This window comes from Pipistrellus kuhlii, unplaced genomic scaffold (genome assembly GCF_014108245.1).
Source record: "Pipistrellus kuhlii isolate mPipKuh1 unplaced genomic scaffold, mPipKuh1.p scaffold_m20_p_19, whole genome shotgun sequence".
Classification (NCBI taxonomy): domain Eukaryota; kingdom Metazoa; phylum Chordata; class Mammalia; order Chiroptera; family Vespertilionidae; genus Pipistrellus; species Pipistrellus kuhlii.
In genome coordinates, this window is record NW_023425504.1 from 10,858,356 (window position 1) to 10,883,592 (window position 25,237).

A 25,237-nucleotide genomic window follows, 5' to 3' on the forward strand; every position below is an offset into this window, starting at 1 on the left:
ATAATAAAAACGAGGTAGGTAGCAAGCTTCACTTTCCTGTTGCCATTGTTTCCAATAGAAAACACTTAGAAATTATAACATGGAAGAGTCCTTAAGGATCTTTACAAACCATTCCATTGTACAAAATGAAGGTTCACAGAAGATAGGTGACTTGTCCGTTGTCCTTGGTTAGTCATCAGTAGTAACATAGCTATCAATGGGTCTATAACCCAGGTGTTCTGCTCGTGGTGAACAACGCAGCCAGTGGCCCAGTAATAACACTGGCACTTTCACAAAAATTCATTCTGACAAGTTTGCATCCTTGACACTTGGCATAGTATCTACCACCAATTCTGGCTAACATTTGCATAGTACTTTGCAGTTTGCCCATTGCCTTTCACCATAAATTTTAATGAAACTGTCAGTGTTGTCACTGGCTTTTCCAGTGGAATTTTAAATGGCACTGTATTGTACATAGGGGCTGCTTTTTTAAAGAGCAGCTTAAATTCCTTTTTTTCCAAAAGAGGATTGAGTAGGGTTTTTATGTTCTTGTCATTTCCAAAAGGATTTGTGAGGAAAAGCATTAAAATATTTTGTGTGTGACATAAAACTACTTCAGAATTGGAATGGACTTATGAGAGGGTGAGCAGTTCTAAAAGACACATCAGTGGAAGACTCTAGGTCAGGAATAAATACTGATAATGGGTTTCCAGAGACTTCTCTTAAATGCTATACACTGTGGTTATTGAAAAACTTGGAAGAGAGAAGGTAAAGACAGGAAGTTTAGAAAGGGAAAAGGGACCACATTAAGGAGAAACCTCTGTATGAGATAAGAATTAAAAGAAGGTAATGTTTCCTTTTTACAAATGTATCCATTCACTAGAGTAAACAGCTGATACTTGCACTTAAAGCACCCGAATCTCCCAGGATTTCTGCTTGGAAGATAGTACCTTGGGAAACGGAAGACATTTTCCATTTCCTAGGGCTGTTACTGATTTGAGTTTTCCTTTAGAAGTCAGCAAATTACAGCCCCCAGGCCAAACCCAGTCCATTGCATGTTTTTTTGCATGGCCTGTCAGCTAAGAATGTTTTCTTTTTCAAATTTTTTTTAAATTAAAATATTTGTGATATTTCAAAATTAAATGAAATTTCAATTTCAATGTGAATACATAAACTTTGTTGGAACTAAGCCACCCATTTATATATTGTCTGTGGCTGCTTTTGTGCTGCAGCAGCAGAGTCTGACAATCTGAAAATATTTACTATCTGGCTTTTTACATTCAAAACTCACCAGATCCTGCTTTAAGTGGAAGTATCTTCATGATCTTAAAAGATTTAAATAACTTTTTCTGAGCTGGGGGGATTCTGGTTCAGTACACCTAAATCAATGACTTGCATGCACATTTACCAACCATACTTTTATAATCAAATTAGAAAAATGGGATTTTATAATTATAGTCTAACTATGAATTGTATTCTATAGAGGTTGAAATTTTCTAATGTAATATTAAGTTTCCTAATAATTCCAAATGAGATTAAAACTGAAATTTTGTCATTTCCCCCTTTTAATGACCGGCTTCCTATAACCAGAATCAAGCAACTTGGGCTCTGTAGGTTGGGTAAGGACACATTTTGTATTAATTAGCTATGGTTTAAGCATGAATAGTTAAGTCAGCAACTTGGAAAAAAACACTTTTTCACAAGTACATGTACATCTACAGCAACATCTTTTGCTATTGGGCAGGTTGTGGGGACAGGTAGTTATTTTGTTTGTACTGATTTCTGACTAATTACTAATATATTCACTATGACATCACCCAGCAATGCCATACACCGCTGGGCTTTCCAAGGACGTTTTTTAAATAATGGAATTCATGCAAGAATTTAAATACTACCCTAAAATGATTTTCTCTGGACATCTTCACTAAGCATGAAGGAAGGTTGATCCTGACTGGGGATAGAAGCTCAAGAGATAAATGAGACTGATGATTAGCACTGTGAGGTTGGGAAGGCACATTTTGCATGTTGGGACATTCAACCTATGAATCATGTGTCATGCAATTTAAAGACATACTTTGCATTGATTAGCTGTCATTTATGCCCATACAATGAAGGCAATTTTCTGCTTTCTACCTCTTCCCCCAAGTACCCATATTAGCTGCAGCTTAGATCTTAGAGAAAAGGATGGATTCAGTGCCTAGTTGGGATTTATTCTCCTAGCTAAGAGGGTCAAGAGCCTTTTAGCTTCATATGTCCATCACTGCCTCTTTGAACTAGATTAATGAGTACTCTGCTTCGTAATTTATCCATTAGTTTCTTATATTTCAAATCAATAGCTTCATACAATTATGACCTTTCATTTCCAATTATGTTTTATTTTTGGATATCTTGCCATTGTCTATAGATTTCTATAGCTCTCTTGCTTTTGGCTCTTGTGAAGTCTAAGAAAAAGGTTTTCCCCACCCTCACCCCCTGGCTTTTAAGCTTGGCTAAAATCATCAGAACAAGCTTGAATTTGGCTTTCAGGAGTTTTCTTCTTTGAAATAAAAACACAGCCATATGCTGTTGGGTCTGCTTACTTGACTGAAGATTGGTGTGAGGATTATCGGAAATGTGGACTGGTGTCTTCTGTGCGGGCAGTTTACAAACAATGCAGCTTTCTTGTGCTTTCTTGTATTACCATTGATTTAAATTTCAACTGATCACCTGAACATTCTAGATATTGTTGTTCAGTTGATAACCTTGAATGATTTCCAGTCAGCCCCTTCCTTATCCCAAAGGAGTGTCACTTATGATGAAATTCATTCAGAGAAGTATTGATCCCTCAGCCATCACACTCTATTGATTTCCCCCTTTCTTAACAGAAGGGTGTCCTTCATGAGCCTAGAATGTTTATATTGCCTCTAAGTTCAAAGGTTTATTCAGCAAGGGCTTTTACTGAGCCAGGCAATACTAGAAGATAACGAAGCTTGCTTTAACAAACATAGTATAATAGAATGTATCCCTGGCTCCCTGGCTCTCCTTTTTCATCATCCTGCTTCTTCCCAAGATAAAGTAATAAGCCAGAGGGTCCATTCAAACCCTCGTCCCCTCTACTACTGTTGGGTTCCCCAAGAGACTGTCATCAATTCCTATTCTAGATGACCCATGAGGAGAGATGAAAATTGAATAGAGGTTATCCAGGCATTAGGGCAAACATGCCCAAGACTGGCAGAGAATGGAAAACCCTCAAATGCAGTGGGCACAACAGAGAAATTCTAGTGGTGTATAAGAGATGCATAAAACCAGACCATTTTGAACAAATTATTTCTTTACTAGGGCCCAATGCATGAATTTGTGCATCTTGAAAGGAACTGTGGGCCACGAGGCTGCTGTGGGCACAGGGGAGGGTCTTGGCCCATCTTCTGCACCCTCACCTGGCCCCTCCTGCCACAGCCCTTGGTCTGTCAGCAGCTCTGCTCCTGCTGCTACTGCTGCCATGCACTAAGGCTGCTGGCCCCACTCTCACCCACTGATGGTGCAGAGTGATTGGGGCTGGTGCCAGCAGCAGGTGCGAGCAGAGGCTGCTGCCCTGATGACCCCTCAGGAGCAGGGGGAAGTGGAGAAGCCCTCAGGGGAGATCAGGGTCAGTAGCCACTGCTCACACCTGCTGATAGTATCCAGCAATTGGGGCCAGCGCCAGGTGCCAGCAGTGGGTGCAAGCACCAGGCAGGATCATGGTGTGTGGGGACAAAGAATTTTCAGTAACCATCAGAGGCTCACCCTGATGAGAGCAACCAGAACCCTGCTTTGGTCTGGCGCCTCTGCTCACCTGCTCCACCATCCCATTGTGGCCAATGCCTGCCACATTCTGCACTCTGCTGCATGCTGCCAACTATTATACTTTCATGTTCTGCATGCACCCTCTGGTGGTCAGTGCATGTCATAGCGACTGGTTGTTTGGTTATTCCGCCATTCAGTCTATTTGCACATTAGGGTCATATGTATATTGTTCCTAAATGTACCATGATTGAGCTTTAAGTGGGAAGGAAAGGGCTCATTTGAGTGTCCTAGAATTTTTTTTTAAATATATTTTATTGATTTTGTACAGAGAGGAAGGGAGAGAGATAGAGAGTTAGAAACATTGATGAGAGAGAGTCATCAATCAGCTGCCTCCTGCACACCCCTTACTGGGGATATGCCCGCAACCAAGGTACATGCCCTTGACCGGAATCGAACCCGGGACCCTTCAGTCCCCAAGCCGACACTCTATCCATTGAGCCAAACCAGTTTCGGCAGTCCTAGAATTTAATAGTACAAATCCGTAATGTCTTTTAGAATCAGTAGAGCATAAAATACATTCTTATATCACTGGACCTTTGTCCATAGCAGGTGGTAAGTGGGTTGTTGTTGAAACAATAGTAGCTTAGAGCTGTGAACTTGTACACATTGACTTATACTAATAAAATCAGAATCATCCCATATATTAATTATAAAATAATTAAATTATTATAATCTTCCATTTACCAGGTATTACCATTGTTATTCTTTGAAGTGATGAGATTGCCTTGTTTTTACCCCCCTGTTTTTCACTTGTGTGAACAAAGGCATGCCAATCAATCAAGGGACTGGTGTGTTGACTTAGAACGAGGATTCTAGTTCTCCAATTCCCCATATGGTGCTCCTCAACAGTCTGGATGAAATCAGGAGCTAGCATCATTCGCAATTGCTATTTACCAAAGTCTAATTTATACCTTGCACTCCTCAGTGAGATACTTCAGCTTACTCCACAGCCAAGCAGAGCCAAGCAAGTGAAGTCAGAATGCCAGAGTGAATTATTGGGCTTGTGTCAGCCCAGGCAGGGATGAAAAATCGCCACACTGAACTTAATCCAGGAGCAATCAAAAGGTCGAAGTTTTAATTAGTGAGAATTGTGATTTACATTCTCATTTGGCATCCTAAAACTCTACATTAGTTTGCAAACTTCTGTACCTCCCTGGTTGTTGTTTTACACTGGTTAGGATAGTTAATGTGCTTTTAAATAACATTATGTTTAATGGACCTTTGAAGGCACTGACATATGGATGTTTCCTCACGTATCAGCAGAACTATTTCCATTAGAGAAGTCAGTGAAAAAGCACATGTTGGGAGGAGCTTTAAGATGGGGAGCATGTTAGCATGATATTGGTTCTTTCACCTTTACCCACTAAAAAAGCTCACAAAAAGTTATCTAGGACTACAAATATAAGGATTTATTTCTAATTAGAAAAAATTATATCAAAGCACTATAGTGAATAAGAGAATGGAATGAACTTATTTTTAACAAGCATAGCATAAATAAATGTGGAAATGGGTGCAGACTTTCCATGTCACTGCATCGGTTACTACATTCAACTGCTGTAGCGTGTGCTCTTGACTCTGCTCAGAGGGGAGACATCTTTGTCCATTGAGGGTGGATTAGGTTTTTGGAATCAGTCAAATATCATCAGAAGGTAGCTTTGATGTACTAATTGGATGACCAACCTGGGTCCCATAGTTGGGACCAAAGGTGAGATGTGACTACACAGACATGAATGATACTTATCATGTGTTTCATAGCTGTTTGTGAAAAGGGTTCTAGGGAAGAGCTCTAGAATGTTGTAAATGCCAGCAGCATCATTGGAATATGTATACAGTCTCTTTAGGTGACAACTTTAAGAGGATCAGTAAGCCATGGTGTGCTTGCTAAACATTTGTTTTACCTATCTATATATATTGGTAATCCATTTGCCACATAACTCTGAGCCTGGTTCTTCTAAAAATCTGGATGAAACCAGCATCTTTCATGAGTATCCATTTACAAAAGTCTAATTAATTCCTCTTACTTGCTAATGACTTACTCCTTTTGACTCCATAGACAAGCAGGGCTAAATGCATTATGTCAGAATTCCCTAAGTGAATTATTGAGCCTGCAACAACCTGGACTGGAATGAAAAATCATCCCAGTATATTTAATACAGAAACAATTAAAGGTCCAAAGAATTAATTAATTTGGATTTTAATTTGTTGAGGTCTTGAAAGAGGGAGCCTTTTATTTGCTCAAGTGCCTTTTTTGTGTCCTGTTTGATTACAAGTGAATATGCCTTTGGGGAAAGATATATATTTCTTTACTCTGTTCCTTGGAAACTTATGGGCAAGAAAGAAACAAAAAGGCCTCTAAACTTCCAAATAATTAGATTTGCAGTTCAGGTGATGAGCCACTGCCTTGCCCTGAGGAATTGATAAGAAGCATAGAAGAATTGTCAATACACGGGGCAGATTCTGATAAGAGAATAGATGGTAGAGTTTGACGAGAGTTCTATGTCCCAAGAGTCCTGAACAGAGAATTAGAAAGAGACCCAAGGAAAATGAAGAGAAGTGCTTTCTGAGGTTTTGGGCCACATAACTAGGTCCCAAAAGGATGTTGACAGGAGATATAACTGCTAATGTGGAACAGGATCCAGACAGATGAGCTGTGCTGGGGAAGGAAACTCTCAAATCCATTGACACAGATGACTCAATGGGAGCATTTCTTTCTTTCTTTTTTAAAAAAATAAATATATTTTATTGATTTTTTTACAGAGAGGAAGGGAGAGAGATAGTTAGAAACACCGATGAGAGAGAAACATTGATCAGCTGCTTCCTGCACACCCCATACTGGGGATGTGTCCACAAACAAGGTACATACCCTTGACCGGAATCGAACCTGGGACCCTTCAGTCCTCAGGCTGACACTCTATCCACTGAGCCAAACCAGTCTTGGCAATGGGAGCATTTCTTATTACTGTCCAAGGAGCAAGTGGTTTGTGGAACCATTGGTCCAAGGTCTATGCTCCCCATTGTCAAGTTAGATCACCAGGAAGGATGAAACCAGCAACTTTCATGCACCCACACCACATGAGCTTAGCTGCCTACTCTAATACCGTTTCCTCAGCTACTAAATAAACATGGGTGAATTTGGCAGTGTGGAAATTATACTCCACTCTACCTTTTAAAAAGTCTGTGTAAGACTCTGCCCCATGGAAAATGCTTCGTATTTCAAAAAAAAAAAAAAAAATCCTTTGTTTAGACTTGGTACCAGGAATACGTTTGACTCCCTGACAGAATGATACCCTTCCTTTTTATCACAAGTTCAGAATGCTGTTACCCAGTATGTTTCTCTATGGCCTTGGTTGCTAGGAAATTCAGAGCTTGCCTTAGCACTCAATTTCACTTACCATGTAGTCCAAAAGTTTGATAATGGATTTCGCTTTTAAAAATATTTTCATTGATCTTGATCTTTATCCTGGGTCATATTATAGGTAGATTTTAATATATATATATTTATGTGGCCTAGTCTGTGATGGTTTAACACCATCCTGCCTTCTCACTGGTCCATGATATTTGACTCTGTACCTTGAGCTCCTTGGGATTAACTGTGTTTCTGTTAGTTATAGCCCCCATTTTCCCACTAGATTTGATGCTTTTACTTATATAAATCTTTAATTATAACTTTTATATTTCTAAGTATCAGAAAAAGTGACATGTGGCATAGAGTAGTATGAACCTCCCTGTTTTTTATTATCTCTGGAGCCAGTTGGATAAAACTACCAAGAAGGGCATTTCCATTTAAATAAAAAAATTTCTAGTGTGAGGATTGGCTGAGCTGTGGCAATTACTGATTCTAAGATTGTTTTATTTTTTTAATTTTTTAAAAAAATATTTTATTGATTTTTTACAGAGAGGAAGGGAGAGAGATAGAGAGCTAGAAACATCAATGAGAGAGAAACATCGACCAGCTGCCTCTTGCACACCTCCTACTGGGGATGTGCCCGCAACCAAGGTACATGCCCTTGACCAGAATCGAACCTGGGACCTTTCAGTCCGCAGACCGACGCTCTACCACTGAGCCAAACCGGTTTCGGCTGATTCTAAGATTGTTTTAGTTGGTGCTTTATTGGACATTCAGTTTGTAGCAATCACCTGATAGAATTAATTGCTCTATCTACTAATTTTTTGAAAGAGAAAGCCTATTCCAGAACAGATATTCAGGGAGAAAAACTTCTACTGTGCCCAGAAACAAACTGGAGGGGGTCAGGCTCCAAGCTGCAGCTTATGGTCTTGCATAGACTATGGGTAACCTATCTCTGGAACCATGGGCAGTTGGTCAATGTACAAGATATGGCTGAAGCTTGACAATAGGGCAAGTAGGAAGTAAAGGACATGTGCCATTAATTTAAATAAAACTCCCACCCAGGCCTACAAAGGATGAGTAGAGCAAGAACTCCTCAGGGAAATTCAAAGAAAGAAACAACAACAAAACTTGTTCAGAGCAATAGGGTCACATTTTCCTTCTGGGATTTCATCTCCTTTTGAGTTTCTGCAAATTTAATGCTGAACTGCTTTTCCCATAAGCCTTAGACAAGCTGAGAATGTCAAAGGTGACTTTAGTAAAGTAAACCATGCTCAAAAAAGAAGGAAAACCATAATTAGCATACAATAGACCAGGCCACACAATTTATAATTTTAAGTATGCCTGGAGAAACATTGAAGAGCTTTTAAAAGCACATTTCTTATGCTCCCAAGCCACAATTGTGTCCCTTTTAGGCAGTTTTCTGGTTGTCTCTCCTCCCAATTCTTGTTTTCCCTGATTAGAATTTTCAGTTCTACTTTCTGGGCAATCTGAAGAACTGGTCATGCCCAAGGTCTTGATGATTAGCTGACATTCTTGAGTCTCAATGGGTTCTGCCCCTTTACAGCTTAAGTTATGTGCCTATATGACTTAGAGTAATTCTTTACAATTCAGCACTGGGGTGTCCTGACTCATATGTCCCCCATTGAGAGGAATCTGGAAATGGTTAAATATTCATGGCATCCTTTCATAGCAGAGTTAAGACAATCATTTTATTACAAAGGTTGAGAGAAGTAAGGAATAGGGAAGGCTCTTTCCACAGTAGGATCTACTCCTGGCCAGTAATATGGACATTTTCCACAAAGACTTAGTTCTTTACTTCATTCAGACTTTTACAGTAATAAGCTTCATTTCTGTCTTTCATCTTTTTATCACTGATTATAGTTTTCTGTATTTCTATTTTTTCATTTCCCAAGAAGTACCCTCAGACAATGAGATCATGCATTGTGATTTCATTGTTTGCTACTGAGAAAAAATGCATGGATATCCAGTTTGTACAGAATTTTAAAAAGTTAAGTAGGAAATTGATTGTTTATAGATAGGAGGAACCATAGGGCTGTCTTTTTCAAAGCATAGAACCGATCTTACAAAGAGGTAATATCATGACTGTTAGGACAATCAGCCCTCCCAAGGGTGCAAAATAAGTTGGTCATGTCAAATGACTGACTAAAATTCTAATTATTCCCGAGCCAAGATTTTCTGGAAGTTTTAAAGGCAAGCAGAGAACAATAAGGCCTGTTTCTGATTTTGCACACAATAGAGGAAGCAAACAACAGGAACAATAATGAAAAGCAGACCAATGGTTTATTTGGGAGATGATAGCAACCATATTTGCATAAACTTTAGTACAGTTCTTTCATTTTTTTAGATACTATTACAGTTTATTGTTTTATTGATCTTTGTTAAAATAAATAAAGCCAGACTGGGGAAAAAATATATCCAAAGCCTATAATATGGATTTGTTTGGTGCATGATGCTTCCTTCAGCATATTTCAGGTCATCCTTTCCAGGAATTGATGAGAACAAGTTGTATATGATCAAGAGGCTTGTTGTCTATCAAATACTCTTGGCACTATAAAGGACAGCAGGACTGATGAAAGACTACAACTAATCAAAAGTAACATGAGAAAGTAACTATGGGAAAAGAAACATGCAGTAGCTAGAAACCAAGACACAAAACTGGCTTATAATCAGCAAATGAGTCTCTTATGATTGCAACACTCATGCCCCCAGATCCAGTGTCTCCTTTGGCTTGCGGGAGACCAGTTTCTCCACTCTAGTTTATTCTTAACTTTTTTCCCAGGCCATTCTTTTCTCATTCTACACACTCTTTTTGTGTAATCTCTTCTATTATACAGTTTTCAACTACCACCAATATTCTAAAGATGCCTCAGTCTCTGTAGACCATTTTCAACTGAGATATCTATACCCAGCTTAGTTGTGCATCCATTTTTCCAATTGTCAATGAAACATGTTGCTTGGGCATCCTACAGGCACACAAAACTCAATATAACCACAAAGTGAACTTGCCATTTCCTTCTACATACTCACCCCTCACAATAAATAATAAATAATTAAAAAAGGAAAAGAGATGCTTGTTCACCATTTTTTTTGTTTGTTTTTACTACTAACTTTGCAAATGGAAGCATAATTTATTAATGTTACCTCATCTTTGGTCCTACACCTTCCTTCCTTGCTCTGTACTCTGTGGGAGCTCTGGCTCTTTTTGCTAGGTGCCTGCCAAGTTCTATTTTTAACTTAATGTTGCATCCTTGTGTATATCTTTTCTCCTCTCCAGACTTTACTAACTCTAAGGACACTTATGCTCAGTAGTTCTATAACATCTTCCTTTGAATGGGGTTGGGTATATTCAACAGAGAGCCTCAGTCTTTGGCTAGAGTCTTGTTTTAGACTATACTGTTACTAAAAACTCAGTCATGGATATAAGTATATTGTTATAAATTATACAAGATATATCATTTTTTTTTAAATCCTCACCCAAAGATATGTGTCCTGATATTTTTTAGAGAGAGAGAGAAATCAGTGTGAGAAACATTGATCACTTGTCTCCCATAAGAGCCCCTACTGAGATGGAACCTGAAAATTTTTGAGTATACAGGACAACGCTCCAACCAACTAAGCCACCCAGCCAGGGCCAAAGTCTAGCATTCACTATCAACAGTGATTAGTGGAAGAGATACAACAAGAAATGTTTTGCTCCCATGAACTGTTAGAATTTAATCTTTTATGAACACGCACAGTAAAATAATTCTTAGTTTTCCAAATTTTAAGACAACAGAGAGAAGACAACTATTGGGTTTAATTCAAAAAGGAAAATTAGAAGTAGTCTGTACACATCATGGAACAGATAGCATTTGCAAATGAGACCCTACTTAGAAATAACATGCATTTAAATAAATGTACGATATCTAAATGAGTGAAGCTTGAGCAGTTTAAAAATTAAAACACTTTCAATTTTAAGATAAAAGTGTAGTAATCACCTTTGGTGTAGAGACTTGGGGCTGTTAAGAGACCCATTGGAGCATGGTTGAGAGAAAATTTCTGCTTCTTTAGAAAGTATTTTCAACACCTTGCTGACATGGCCCTTATACTTGACTTCTAAGGAGCCATTATATTTTCAATACATTCATCTCCATAGAAAAGCACTTAAGATGCTGAGTTCAGCAACAAAGATATATTTTAACACTCCTGGCTTTGGACACCAACATGTAGCTAGAGAATTGTGTCCTGATACCCCAATCTTAAGTTCAGAGGCCTTTGTTAGGCAAGACCAACCTGCCTCAGTGACTCAACTTCTCCAAGTCACTCCAGTTCTGACAAAGACAGAATAACCTCAGCTCTGACTGATTCCAGTGTCTATACTCATTTCACAATCTCAAAGGTATCTCCAATTAATAGTTTGGCAACACCATTATCCAAAGTTTCTAACTCTCACTGGTTTTTCCCTACTTGAGTTTCATATCTGTGGTCACTGATCTGAGAAATGGTACCAGGATAGCTTTCACCTTTTTAGGCATACAGTGTTTTCTGACATAAGTCATTTGAACAAAAAAATCAAAGTCACATGAATATGTTACTAAACCTAAACTCTAATATGTGTTAGTTCAGTTGCTCAAATATGTTAGAAGCCAAATGTATCAGGATGATGGTCAGTCAACAGTTACTGAATAACTTCTGTATGACAGGTGTTATAAGAAACTTTATAAGAACACAATTTGCCCTGTCCTTAAAGATATAATATATATTAGAAGCCCAGTGCATGGATTCATGCACCGGTGGGGTCTCTCGGCCTGCCCTGATCAGATGAAACTGGTTCTCTGACATCCCCTGAGTGGTCCCAGATTGCAAGAGGGCACAAGCTAGGCAGAGGGACCCTGCCAGTGCGCGATCGGGGCCAGGGAGGGACTGCAAGAGGGCTCCAGGGTGGATCTGGCCTGTCTCTCCCAGTCTTTATCCGCTGGACCCCAACATCCAGCTAACTTACTGGTCGGAGTGTCTGCCCTCTGGTGGTCAGTGCACATTATAGCTAACAGTTGAAAGGTTGCTTAAGCTTTTAGATAGATAGATGATAGATAGATGTAGATAATGTGCAGCAGAGTGGATATTCTTGAAAATCCCATAAGAAAATATTTAGTAGAAAGTAAATGGAAAGTGACTTCACCAGGGAAAAGGAAATGAATAAATGATCAGTCCCCCATCTCCACTGTGACTCCTAATGCCCTTGGTTCATATCATCCTGCAGTGCAATGTCAGTATCTCACTTCTAAATAAGTGGTCTAACTAACTTGTCTTGTTTCTCTGTTTTAATTCCTGCCACATCAGTGGCCTCTTTGGCTTTTCCTTAAAGGGTTCACTGAGATTTTTCTGACTTACTCTAGGGATTCCCTAATGTACCGTGTTTACCAACTGGGCTCCAGTTGTGAATTTTTAATTATGCCAGAACATTATCAGTAAATAGAACTTCAAGTTCAATTAATGCTGCCAAATCCAATGTTGTCTCACCTGCTATTGAGCTCCATTCTGTGGTGTTTGCAGTAATTGCCACTTCCGGTGGAAAGAGGAGCTTCTCTAGAGCAGGATGTCTATTGGCAGTCCATTGCGATCTCCTCTTTCTGACTCAGGAGTAGTATAGCGAGGGCACTTTATCCAGCAGATTCTCATTGCCTTGTCTGGAAAGCAGGGACTATGGATAGGGCTCTTTGTTATCTTGCTACTGAGTATGGCTGTCTCATGCTTCTTTTGAGGCAGCGGTTCGCAAAGTGTGCTTCATGGTTCAGCAGCATAGACATCCCTGGGAACTTGTTAGAAGTGTAAATGCTCAGGCCCTATCCTAGACCTGCTGAATCAGAAACTCTGCCCACCTTCTGCATGTATAAGTTCTCTAGGTGATTGCAACATATGATTAAGTCTATGAGCCACTGTTGGGAGAAAAGTGTTTCAAACTAAGGATGGGAATAATTTCACTGTATCTTGTGAAAACACTCAAAACCTGGATTTTATATTCTAATTTACACTTTTTTTATGGGAACTCATACTCGTAATTTTTATTAGTAACTCAGCTTTACTTCTGATTTTCCTGATTTCCCTAACTATAGGTGGCCACTTCAATTTAGTTCTCTAGCACTTTCTAACACTGGCTTTATCACATTTGTTGCATTGTGTTGTGTACCTTTTAACATACTCACCTCCTCCACTAGTCTTTGGGTCACTTGAGGGGAGGAACCTTGTCACACTTATCATGGTGTTTCCAAGGCCCCAAACAAATAAAGCATTTTTGCTTGAATACATTGTTCAGCATTTTATACTTTTCAAAACTATGCTATCGTCCTAAGAAATAGGACTGGCAGATGAGGAAACTGAAACCTAGAGATGTTAAGTGATTCATTGGCTAAGTTGCAGACCCAGGGCTAATTAAAGGCCAAAGCTTGCCTCACTTTAGGAAAAGTAATGGCCATATAGTATAGTTCCTTAACCACTGCCCTCTTGAACTAAGGTCAACTCAAGAAGCCTAGGATACTTTGGCTTTCCAAGGGCAAAGTCCTTGATTTGCTCAAAGACAGGCTGTCCCCACCCACAAGTGTGGTGATGCTACTAGCTGTGACATTCTTGTTCCACCCCGAATGCTTAAAAAGGTGACTGAGGGTGCCAGTTAATGAGAAACAGTGAAAAGACTGAGAACAGGAAACAGGAAGGGGATCATGCAGAAAAATAGGAGTGGAATTTAGTGCCATTAAAGGTATAGTCCCTGACATATGTTTAGTTCTTGGTAAAGGGGAGCAAAATGGAAAAGATGTGAGCTGCAAGTAAAGCCAGAGTTTACAGCTCAGTTTTATTCATCTGTCAGTCTGCCCAACTTACACCACAATGACAGCAGCATTGAATATACATTGTGAGGTGTTTTTGTCATGGGAATGGGTTGACAATGATTGACACCCAACTCACCTCTTGGCACCCAGCTCCTCTCGACATCTGTAAGTAATCCGGCTGGACTAGGAGAATGGGGAGAAGTAGGCTATGGGCATGGGATGAAGAAAATCACTGGCCCACACAAGGATCAAGGCCTGGGATTTCCTTCATTAATCTTACCACTGAACTTTACAAACTAACTTAACTAGGTCAGACTCTTTTACTTGGCCCCCTGGGATATAAGCCTTTGTAAATCCTCATACACTGGGTTGAAAAAAAGCATATTCTGGCATATGCTGTCCCAACCATGAAGTATTTACTTGTTAATCACAATGGATGGCTGTCCCATCAGGCCTCATTGTTTTTCTTACTTTGACTACCACTTTGGAGCAATGACTATACATCTGACCCTGTCTTTCTTCTTGAGCTGCAGTGCTATCTCTCTAATTGCCTGCTGGTCACTGTCCATCAACACCCTAACTTACCCATATTTCCCGGCCTATAAGACGACTTTTGAAACAAAAAAAAGTCAAACAAAAATCGGGGGCAAAAGACCAAAATTGCACAAAAATTACCTGCAGATCTTGACGGCAAAGTAAGTCTTTTCTTTGAAGTGGGGGGTAGTCTTATACAGCTAATATAGGCCTAAACCTATTTTTTAACTGTAAAATTAGGAGATCGTCTTATACACCGGAATGTGTTTGAAACCAAATCTGTCATCTTCTATAGTCCAGGTTCCCTTCCCAACTAATCTGTCTCTTTCAAAACCTTCTCAGCCGCTTTCATTAGGCTTTATTCTCATCCTCCATATGTAGTCAATTTTGAAGTTCAGTTATTTCCTACTAGAGGCCTGGTGCACTGACGGGAGGGGGGGGGTCAGCCAGGGAGGGGGGAAGTCCCTCAGCCCAGCCTGTGCCCTCTCTCATTCCAAGACGTCTCAGGGGCTTGTGGCTGGATGGCCTTCTGCTGCTGCACAGCCTGCTGCTTAAGCTTCAGCAGCTACTGCCTGTGCACAGGCTGGGCCACGGTTGTCTGTTCTGCAAACACCATTGAGTGGATGAGTCAAGCTTAGAGGCAAGCTCACCTTAAGTGCCCTGTACTTCCTGAGTCACTGACTTGTTTAGACTGACTGTCTTCTACAGAGAACGGCACTGGTATTGGGCCTAAGCCGACAGTCAGACATCCCTCTCACAGTCCAGGACCCCTCGGGGGATGTAGCAGTGTGCCAAGTGGCAGAAGGCCAGGGCGGAGCCCGAATTGGGATTGGGAGCTATGCCACTCTTGCTCATCCTGGCCCGCTGTGCCTGCAGCCTGCCACGCAGTAGCGTTGCCACAGAGTTGGGAGAAGCCCCTGCCATGGCAGCTGCATTCGCCATCCATGAGCCATTTTCTGGCTGAGCAGCACTCCCCCATGGGAGCTCTCTGACCACCAGAGGGGGGTGCTCCTGCATTGAGTGTCCCCTGGTGGTCAGTGCATATCATAGCGACCAGTCATTCCACCTTAATAGTTGCTTAGGCTTTTATAGATAGATAGATAGATAGATAGATAGATAGATAGATAGATAGATAGATATGATTTCCTTCTTTCCACCTCTATAACAACCATTCCAGTTCATGCTCCCAATATATTTCATGTTTTAATCACCTCAAACTATGTAATACCAAAACCATGATTTTCTCCTCTTCAATCCCCTATCTGATGGAGGAGCCCAGAGCTATATGTGAATGCAATAGTAGTAACATACAATTCCAGTGGCCCCTGATTGTTTGTAACCTAGCGTCCAAATTCTTGGTAAAGACGTAAGTGAACAGGCAGCATAAATGACAAAAGGTATAATTTAAGAACTGATTCATTTTCGTTCTTGATCCCAGTGAAGCATTCAGGGATATGCTTGCCTTCCCTGGGCAGAAACAGCATGTGTCAAGAGGTGAAGAGACCAAAATAGCAACAATAACTCAATAAGCTTATTGCTCCAGTCCCTGATGCCTCTGTGGTGAGTTGTTAGAGTGAAAAGTTAATGGAAGGAAGGGGAGAGGGCAAGTTAATGCAAGTGTCTCACTTGCACTTTCCAAAAATTCTGAGCTTATGTGTGAATGGTTTACTTCATCAGTTTAATGTACTCAGCTTTATAGATGAGAATACTAATACAGAAAAAAATTGTATGCTTGCTGTCAGTGAATAAGAACTCAAGATTCCTGAATAAATATTTTGATCAGAGGAGGTTGCTTCCGAGAGATCAGTTACATTGGACTTCATAGCAATAAAGATGAACTTTTCTCTTCTCATGAAAACCTCAGTCATTATCCACAGTTAAGCAAAGGAAAGTAGGGGAGGAAGCTAAACAAAAGCACAGTTTAATGAACTGAACATTCTTTGCTTGGTGATGAAGAAAAAAATACATAATGGTACAGGACACTTAAAGGGGCATAGACTCTAACTTAGACACTTAGGGTACAAGAAAATGAAAAAGTTTGGAGCAAAGAAAGAAACCACTCAGGATATAACCTAGCTAGATAGAAAAATGAAATAAAGAAATCTCATCAGCTCTAATTAAAGGAAATCAATATTTGAAGAGCTGTCTTGCTCAATAATAGCACCAGGGCAAAAATACTTCAAAATGTGAGCCCATTAGAACATAGAAAAGCAAGATTTTTTGGGGGAAACAATTATGAGTTTAAAAAGCCTCTCAAGAGATGACCACTGGTAGATAAGTTGTAGAAACATCTGTTTGGGGAAACATATTAGATGAGCTTCTATCTCTGGTAGGGTTTTTGTATTTTAAATGTATTTTCTCATCCTGGCAGCTTGATGGAGTCGAGAGTCATCTCTAGGGAGCACAGAGTAGCTACTATTTCCCCAGAGACACTTGAAATAACCCCTTAACAATAGCTTGGGTTTCATTTTTAGTTACAACTTACAAGAAAACACACTGGAAAACATCAAGAGCTATACAAGATTGTTGTTATTCAGAGACACTAGCCAACTATACAAGAAAGCTTGCTTGAGAATCCCTTCTAAGCTCTCTGTCTTTGTGATCCACATGTTGATCAACCATCAGTAACTAGAATCCAGTCCTCTCAGACCATTCTTCTTCAGGGGTGGAAAATATGTGACATGTGTCATCACTTCTTTCTCTCACACAGTGCCAGACACTGATAATCAGTCCTTTTCAACTGTACCCAAATGCAGCTTTTTTGTTTATCTGTTCAAATATTTTGGGCACCCTCATTCGAGCTATTTGGAAAGAAAGATAAATATAAACAATGCTACAAGCACCACATGCTAAGTGCCAAATAAAAGACTTGTAGACAGTAAGTCTTATAGACAAACTCTCTCTTCTGAAATACAATTTCAACTTCCTAGGAACCTGAAAATTAATTTTTAAAATGTCAGTACTATTGTAGTTAGAGAACCACAACTATTTTTTCATGGATTTGATATAAATTAATTTCAAAAGAGCTTATAAAGTATTATGGGAAATGCAGAAGTTTCTGTATGCCCCCCATCAAGAAAGGGAGTGGGGTGTGTTTGAAATCACCAGGTTCTTTTCCCTTAAGTACCTCTCTGACATAATAGAAAATTCTAGATTGGAGTGGATGTGATTGGCATTTTAGGTTAAGCACACTGAATACCATTTCAGCATCAAATTATTTAATCAGAAACACTTTGAAAATGCTGAAGAGTTAGGTTAGCCACAGATTCCCCACCTGAATACAATGTACAGAATACTGCAGATTTCTCCCCACTTTTCTGGTGTTGGTTGGGCCTGAGGAAAAGAGCTCACTTGATAGATGGTGGCAGACAGCTGAGCAGGCAGACAGAAGTGCTGGTACTCATTAACTTTTCCTATGAGGACCTGTCCTGGAATTGTTTTTCTAGACTTTTGATGAGGCAGGAAGGGAGGAAAGAATCTTTTTTCCCCATTTTTTTTTTATTGATTAAGGTATTACATATGTGTCCATATCCTCCCATTACCACCCCCACCCCACTCCCATACATGCCCTTACCCCTTGCTGTCTCTGTCCATTGGTTATGCTTATCTGTATGCATACAAATCTTTTGGTTGATCTCTCTCCCTTACCCCATCCTCCCCTACCTTCCCTCTGAGGTTTGAGCATCTGTTTTATACTTCTTTGTCTCTAGATCTGTTTTTGTTCATCAGTTTATGTTGTTCATTATAATCAGCAAATGAATGAGATAAGGTGATATTTATCTTTCTCTGACTGACTTATTTCACTTAGCATAATGCTGTCCAGTTCCATCCATGCTGTTGCAGATGGTAGGAGTTCCTTCCTTTTTACAGCAGCATAGTATTCCATTGTATAGATGTACCACTGTTTTCTAATACATTCATCTGCTGATGGGCACTTAGGCTGTTTCAAAATCTTAGCTATTGTAAATTGTGCTGCTATTGAATACAAGGATGCATATATCCTTTCTGATTGGTGTTTCTAGTTTCTTGGAATATATTCCTCAAAGTGGGATCACTGGGTCAAATGGCAGTTCCATTTTTAGTCTTTTTGAGGAAACTCCATACTGTTCTCCACAGTAGATGCACCAGTCTGCATACTCACCAGCAGTGTATGAGGGTTACTTTTTCTCCGCATCCTCTCCAGCACTAGTGGTTTGTTGATTTGCTGTTGATAGCCATTTTGAAAAATTTGAGATGGTACTGCATTGTTGTTTTGATTTGCATCTCTGGGATGATTAGTGACTTTGAGCAAGTTTTCTTATGTTTTCTGGCTGGAATTATGTCCTCTTTTGAAAAGTATCTATTTAGATCCGTTGCCCATTTTTTGATTAGGTTGTTTATCTTCCTTTTGTTAAGTTGTATGAGTTCTCTGTAAATGTTGGAGGTTAAAACCCCTTATCTGAGATAGAATTGACAAATATGTTCTCCCATTCAATGGGCTTTCTTGTTGTTTTGTTGGTAGTTTCTTTTGCTGTGAAGAAGCTTTTGATTTTTATGTAGTTTTATTTGTTTATTTTCTCTTTAGTTTCTATTGCCCTAGGACAGTGGTTCTCAACCTGTGGGTCATGAACCGACAGGTTGAGAACCACTATCAGGGTCACCTAAGACCATCGGAAAACACAGATATTTACATTATGATTCATTAATAGTAGCAAAATTACAGCTATGAAGTATCAACGAAAAAAAATTATGGTTGTGGTCCACCACAACATGAGGAACTGTATAAAAGGGTCTTGGCACTAAAAATGTTGAGAACCACTGTCCTAGGAGCTGTATCAGTGAATATATTGTTTTAGCATATGTCTGATATTTTGCTTCCTGTGTATTCCTCTAATATTTTTATGGTTTCCTGTCTTACTTTAAGTCCTTTATCCATTTTGAGTTTATTTTCGTATATGGACTAAGTTGGTAGTCTAGTTTCTTTTTTTTTTTTTGTATGTATCTGTCCAATTTTCCCAGCACCATGTATTGAAGAGACTGTCTTGACTTTGTTGTATGCTTTTGCCTCCTTTGTCAAATATTAATTGAGCATAGTGGCTTGGGTCAATTTATGGGTTCTCTATTCTATTTCATTGGTCTATATGTCTGTTCATATACAGACAGTTTTGAGAATAGTGGCTTTGTAATACAGCTTGATATCTGGTATTGAGAGGAGGAAAGAATCTTAACCTTAGAAGAGGATAGCTATTCAGGAGTAATGGAAGAAGCCTGGAGCCATGCCCTCAGGGATTTCAGGCCACAGCCTTTCAGATTGCAATCCAAAGAGGAGATGAAAGTAAAGAGGACTGATAGAGAAAGATAAAGTGATGACAACTTGGGTTGGTCTGCTTTAGATGGTTGAAAACTAGCTCTCATTCAAGGAAATCCCATTACCCATCTCATATACTCCAAATTACCACCCATGTAACCTAAAAGCAGACAGGGGTTATTCTTTTAAGTCACTGGGATTGCTGGATGTTTTAGTGGCCAGAGTCCTTGGTAGTATCTTAATGTTTGGGTCTTCAACCAGTGTTTTCCTAAGACTCCCAGAGAGTCTGCAGCTCCGGGGTTATCTCCTACACTTCATGGGGCACTTCTGGAAAACTCAAGGATCTTCTCTCTCATCTTGTCATTATTAAGGCATCTTGTCCATACTTACGCTACACAGCCTGGAACAATGCTTCTTTTTTCTTCAAACCTTTCTATATAATAGTTATGTATACAAAGTTAAACTCCTAGGATCCAAGCCTGCTACAAGTTGTGCTTGGCCCCTCCCTTCATTCATATACATTTTGCCACTGTGAATGGATCTGCTGTTTGCACGGTAAAAACATTTTGATTTGATTTTGTTCACCCCCACTCTTGGTGCCATACCTTCTGTATGTGATTTTTCTCTGAGAACAATTTTTCTTCTTCATTCCCTTCAGATCAGCGCTTGCAGGATTTGCCAGTAGGTCATTGACTTCCTCATTTGCATCTTTGAAGGACCACCCCCCTCCAGAACAGCAGTTAACAATAATAAGACTGCCACTGCCAGCTGACAGCTTTCCCTGATGTCCTGTTGTGCCCTGCATTGAGCTTAAACAGGATCACTTGTCATGCAGATGATAAAGGACCCTTGCGCCCAAGGCACAGACATGGGAAGTTAGCAGTGGGGATGAAAGTTCTTTAATTCAAAAGAATCTGAATGCCTGAACTTAGTGACTCTGTGGAGTGCTAGATGACCACCTACTCTGAACCTAGTAGCAGGCAGGATCAAAAGACCAGACCCATTTTTTTTTTTTTTTCAGAATGCTTCCAGTAAAGTTTCCCGCCACCTCCAGTTCTATTGAGGGGCTAGGAGAAGGAAGACTCAGTGGCCAGTGACCAGGGTATGGAAGTGAGGAAACTGAGACTTGCTCACATTTGGAACATATACCAGAGTGTGCCCTTTGCATTAGACTGCATTGACCTTCTGAAAGAGATAGTTTTGAATTCTTCTGAGTTACAAGTCTTTTATCCACTTATTCAATATTATTCCTTAGTTTCTGAGCTTGGTGCTGAAGGAGCAGGAGAGCTGGTATGGTGCCAGGTACGATTAAAGAATTATTTCCCAGGAAGTCATAATGGATGCAGTCCATTATGAGTGGAGATTATAGAACTCACACTGTAATCTCCACTCAGAATGTAGCCATATTCTTTCAGAAAAGTGCAGAATCCCACCACTTTGTATCAGTGGACTTCTCACACCTCTTTTGTGATAAAAGGTATGTCAACATTCTCAAGAGTCACCCACCCCAGCACAAGTATCAAAGCTCATCTTGCTGTCTCTCACTTCAAAGAACTGCTTTTGGGACCTCCTGCACATTGAATCCTACCTGCTGGGGCTCTTGCTACCTGCCTGATTAGCTCTTGTATGTGCCCACACACATCTGTATCTGTATAACCAGGAATCCATGATTTTCTCTTGTTCCAATCACATCCATGCACACTTAAAGCTGAGTGGTACAGGGCAGAATATCTTTTGTGAGGCCCGCCTTACATATAAAGACAGCTACTTGCAGGAACCTAGTTCTGAGGTACTTAAAAGAGCCATAAACATCTGGTAAGCTCTTTAGCATTCTCTGAGACAATATTCTATGCCCTTGGATGGCTCTGTTATACTCACTGAAAGCTAATATGTGCATTTTTCTTTTTCTCTGCACTTTTCATAAAAGGTTATGCTGACGTAGATCTTACTAACAAAAGAAATCTTTCCGATTAAGTCAGGATAAATAATTCCACACATCATCAAATGCTTTGAATTGGTTTCCATGGAAATCCAAAGATGAAATAAAGCATTAATTTCAAGGCAAAGCAGCTGAATTGAAGATAATAGTAAAAAAAATAGTTTGATAAAGGAAATAGAATAAAGTAATCAAGAAGACTCCACTCAATTATTCCTTTTTGTTTACTTTCAAGTGATTAATTTGTCTGCATTTATTAACTTGATGAGATTAAGCAGGCCATCCTAGTGATTTATTTTGTAATTGTTTCCAAGGTTTGACATAAGCTGTGGAGTTATTGAAGGTGGAGATTTAAATCCAATTACTCATGAAGCAGGTGATGCTTCTCCTGAAAGAAAAACTGAATTCATGGCCTTCCTGTGTTAACATTATGAATGAAAATTATTAATGCATCTGATAGTATCTCCCAAAGACTTTTAGAAGTCAATTGGCATCCTTATACTTCACTAACAGCAGCTTCAGAACTGAACTTATAATACAGAGGATCCAGACTGAAAATAACGGATTTTATGTTTAAGACCAGTATTGCTAGAGTCTCCCTTGGAGCCCAGGCTGTGGTGCCATCATTAATGGAATCCGCTAGCTCAAGCTTTGAATGCCAAAATGATAGCTTTCTTTGAACTTGAACAATGATTCCCATTCTCTTTACCTTTGGATGACATCATTCAATAAGATCATGCTTTATTTTGAGAAGAAAGAAATTAAGAAAAAGGAGAGGTGAGAGAGAGAGACCTTTAGAGTCTTTAATTGAAATGACTAATTGCTTTCTGTCTCTGTGTTCATTGTTGTATATAATTTTTATTCTTTCTGTGGGTATAGTAAGGATAGACGGGGTTCTCCAAACACTAATCCAGATGCCAACTCTCCATCATCCAAAAAGGCGCGGAACACATCTAAGAGTGGGAAGTAAGTGAAAAATGCCATTGTACAACTAACATAGCTATCACAAAGCTGTGTGCTGTCCTCATTTTGTCATTCATTCATATTCATTCAAAAGAGATTTGCGGAATGACTCCTGTGTGCCTCTCACTGAGCTAGTCATTGGGAAATTTAAATGAGTGAGGCAAGAGTAAGGAATATTGGATGTGGGAAGAACTAAAGAAAGAGAAGGAGAGAGAGAGGAAAGTTAAGAGATGGCTTTGGAAAGATAGCTTTGAGGGCTGACTACAAAGGGCAAGGACTTATATCAATGCAAGATTTAGACTATGAGTTTAAAAAATTAAGGAAAAAAGCAGCACTTATAAATCACTTTATAATTTGCAAAACCTATGAAAATTTGTATTTGATCAATATATGAAGATATAGGATTGATTTAGAAGAATCTCTAAAGCCATTCCATAAATGTCCTGGTTTAAATACAATGTGCATGTACATTGTAACCATATTTCTGATTTACATTATTTTTTTCTTGTAACTAGCATGTACCATGTCCTACCTGAAACTGTCTTTTTGGTATCACCAAAACTTGTATTCATTGAATATTTGCAATGTTGTATTTACTGCTTTGGGCTAATTCCAGAAAACAACATTGGCTGATCGCTCTCACTCTTTGGATTCAACAGAGCATGGCAATCTGAAATGGTGTCATCCCTGCAGATGAAATATCTCCAATTAGGCACTTCCCTTTCAAAGTGGCCACAGCCCTTTGGTGAATGACTCTGGTTGTCTGTAAGCTGTCTCTCTCTAGGGTGTGGGAAATTGTGACAGGCAGAAATAAAGCTCAGAACAAGCACCCAGGACACATCTAGGAGAAGGTGAAAGATGCCTTCATAATGCTAAAAGCCCTAATCTAGCAATAAGATATGTCACTACAAGAGCATGGCTTTGTTACTAAAGGTGAACCTGTAATGGTCATAATTTTTATGTATTCAGCTTTGGACCATAAATGCTGCACTTTTAATGTGATTTTATATTCAATCCCCAAAGTGAAAGATATATTGGTTGCCTCCCAGCCCCTTCTTTTTCTCTTCCTGAATACCACTTCAGGTTTGCATATAAAGTTGAATGTGGGCTATCCTGGAGAATATAAAAAGCAGTGGTGAAGACAAAAGACTAAATCTTAGAGATCATTTAGAAGTCACTTCAGTAATTTATCACTGAGCACCACAATCAAAATGCTGTCTGAATTACGAAGGCATCCCTTCCTTTGGATTGATGTACACATTCCCAAGCAGATGAATGTTGGTGCATTAGCCCCAATGCATCATCAGCTTGCACTCTCAGTTAATAGAGACAGCATTGGAGAATCAGATTTAACAACCCCATGCTTGCAGAAATGACAGGCCCTGTCCAGGTACCTTGTACACAGTCGTGACACTGACAAGGCAGGATGCAACCTCCCATTTATTAGACCCTGATGTATTATATAATTATGACTGCTGTTGAATTTTGAAAGGGGCATTGTTTTGTTTCTTTTGGCTTTGTAGGAACCTAGCCTCATACTTTTTGAGTGCAGAATCTCAGCGTGAGCCACAAAAGAAACAGTTGGTAACATTTGAGTTAAAATGACATAGAGAATGCATACCTAATACCATATCCAGGTTGTTAACAGTGGGAGGCCAGCATAAATGCATTCTTAAGTAGATAAACACAATCTTCTATTGCACTTGCTGCATTTGGACACATCCCAAGCTTATACCAGGGTGAGGGCCTCCCTCTTCACACATTGAGAGCTAGGTGTCCCTTATTTGCCGTGTACATAACTCAGATTTTTAGTTCTTTTTAATTCTTCGTTATTTTTGTTGACTATTGATGTAAAATAAAAAGTTTTCCCATATCCAATATACCCTTCATGGGTATGTATGCAAGCTATCTTTTTTTCTTACTTATCTCCCATTGGTTTTCAGAGGGATAAAAAAAAAATTCTGTCTCTGCACATTTTCTCCTTCCAAGGATATTTTTGTCAACAGGAGCAGTACTGATCTTCCATGAACATGGGGAAATTATTGGGGGAAGGGCATTTTCACATTTTCTAGAACATTATCTGTAAATTGATTCACAGGCATCACTTTTATAATTCAAAGTGGTTATTTCCTATGTATTTTCTGTTTGTTTGTTTGTTTGTTTGGGAGTGCGAGGTGGTGGGATGGAAACAGGTAGATTTCCATACCCCGGGACATATTCCAGTGGTGTATTTTCACACTAGTCAGCATTGAGGTTGCTGCTCAGCTGGATTTTCTTGTGTTATTTGACTTAATAACAGTGGGATATGGAGCAGACTTTAAGAGTTCCTCAGTTATTCTGAGACCAGATAAAGCTGGGAGATAGAGTGTTCTTTTTTTCTCTGAAAAGAAATTGGGTCTCCTGTTTTTTTCAAAGAAAAAAATTCAAAAGTCAAGGTGCCTCAAATATACATCATGGCTAAAAATAATATCTAATATGTGGTGAGGGAGTGCTGTAGGTCAACCTCTTGATACATTTTGTCTCATAAATCCTAACCCACCAAA

General features: G+C 39.5%; 1 protein-coding gene across 6 annotated transcripts in view; it reads left to right on the forward strand.

The window, feature by feature from the left end:
* The window catches only part of HS6ST2 (heparan sulfate 6-O-sulfotransferase 2), a 308,639-nt gene that overhangs the window by 247,950 nt on the left and 35,452 nt on the right, over positions 1-25,237 (forward strand). For 3 of the 6 annotated variants that reach the window (XM_045583508.1, XM_045583509.1, XM_036443458.2), the window contains one exon: positions 22,611-22,697. The exons of the other annotated variants lie outside the window; for them this stretch is intronic. In XM_045583508.1, coding sequence (XP_045439464.1) covers positions 22,611-22,697 — 87 coding nt within the window. The remainder of the gene's footprint in view (positions 1-22,610; positions 22,698-25,237) is intronic. 6 annotated transcript variants of the gene reach the window in all.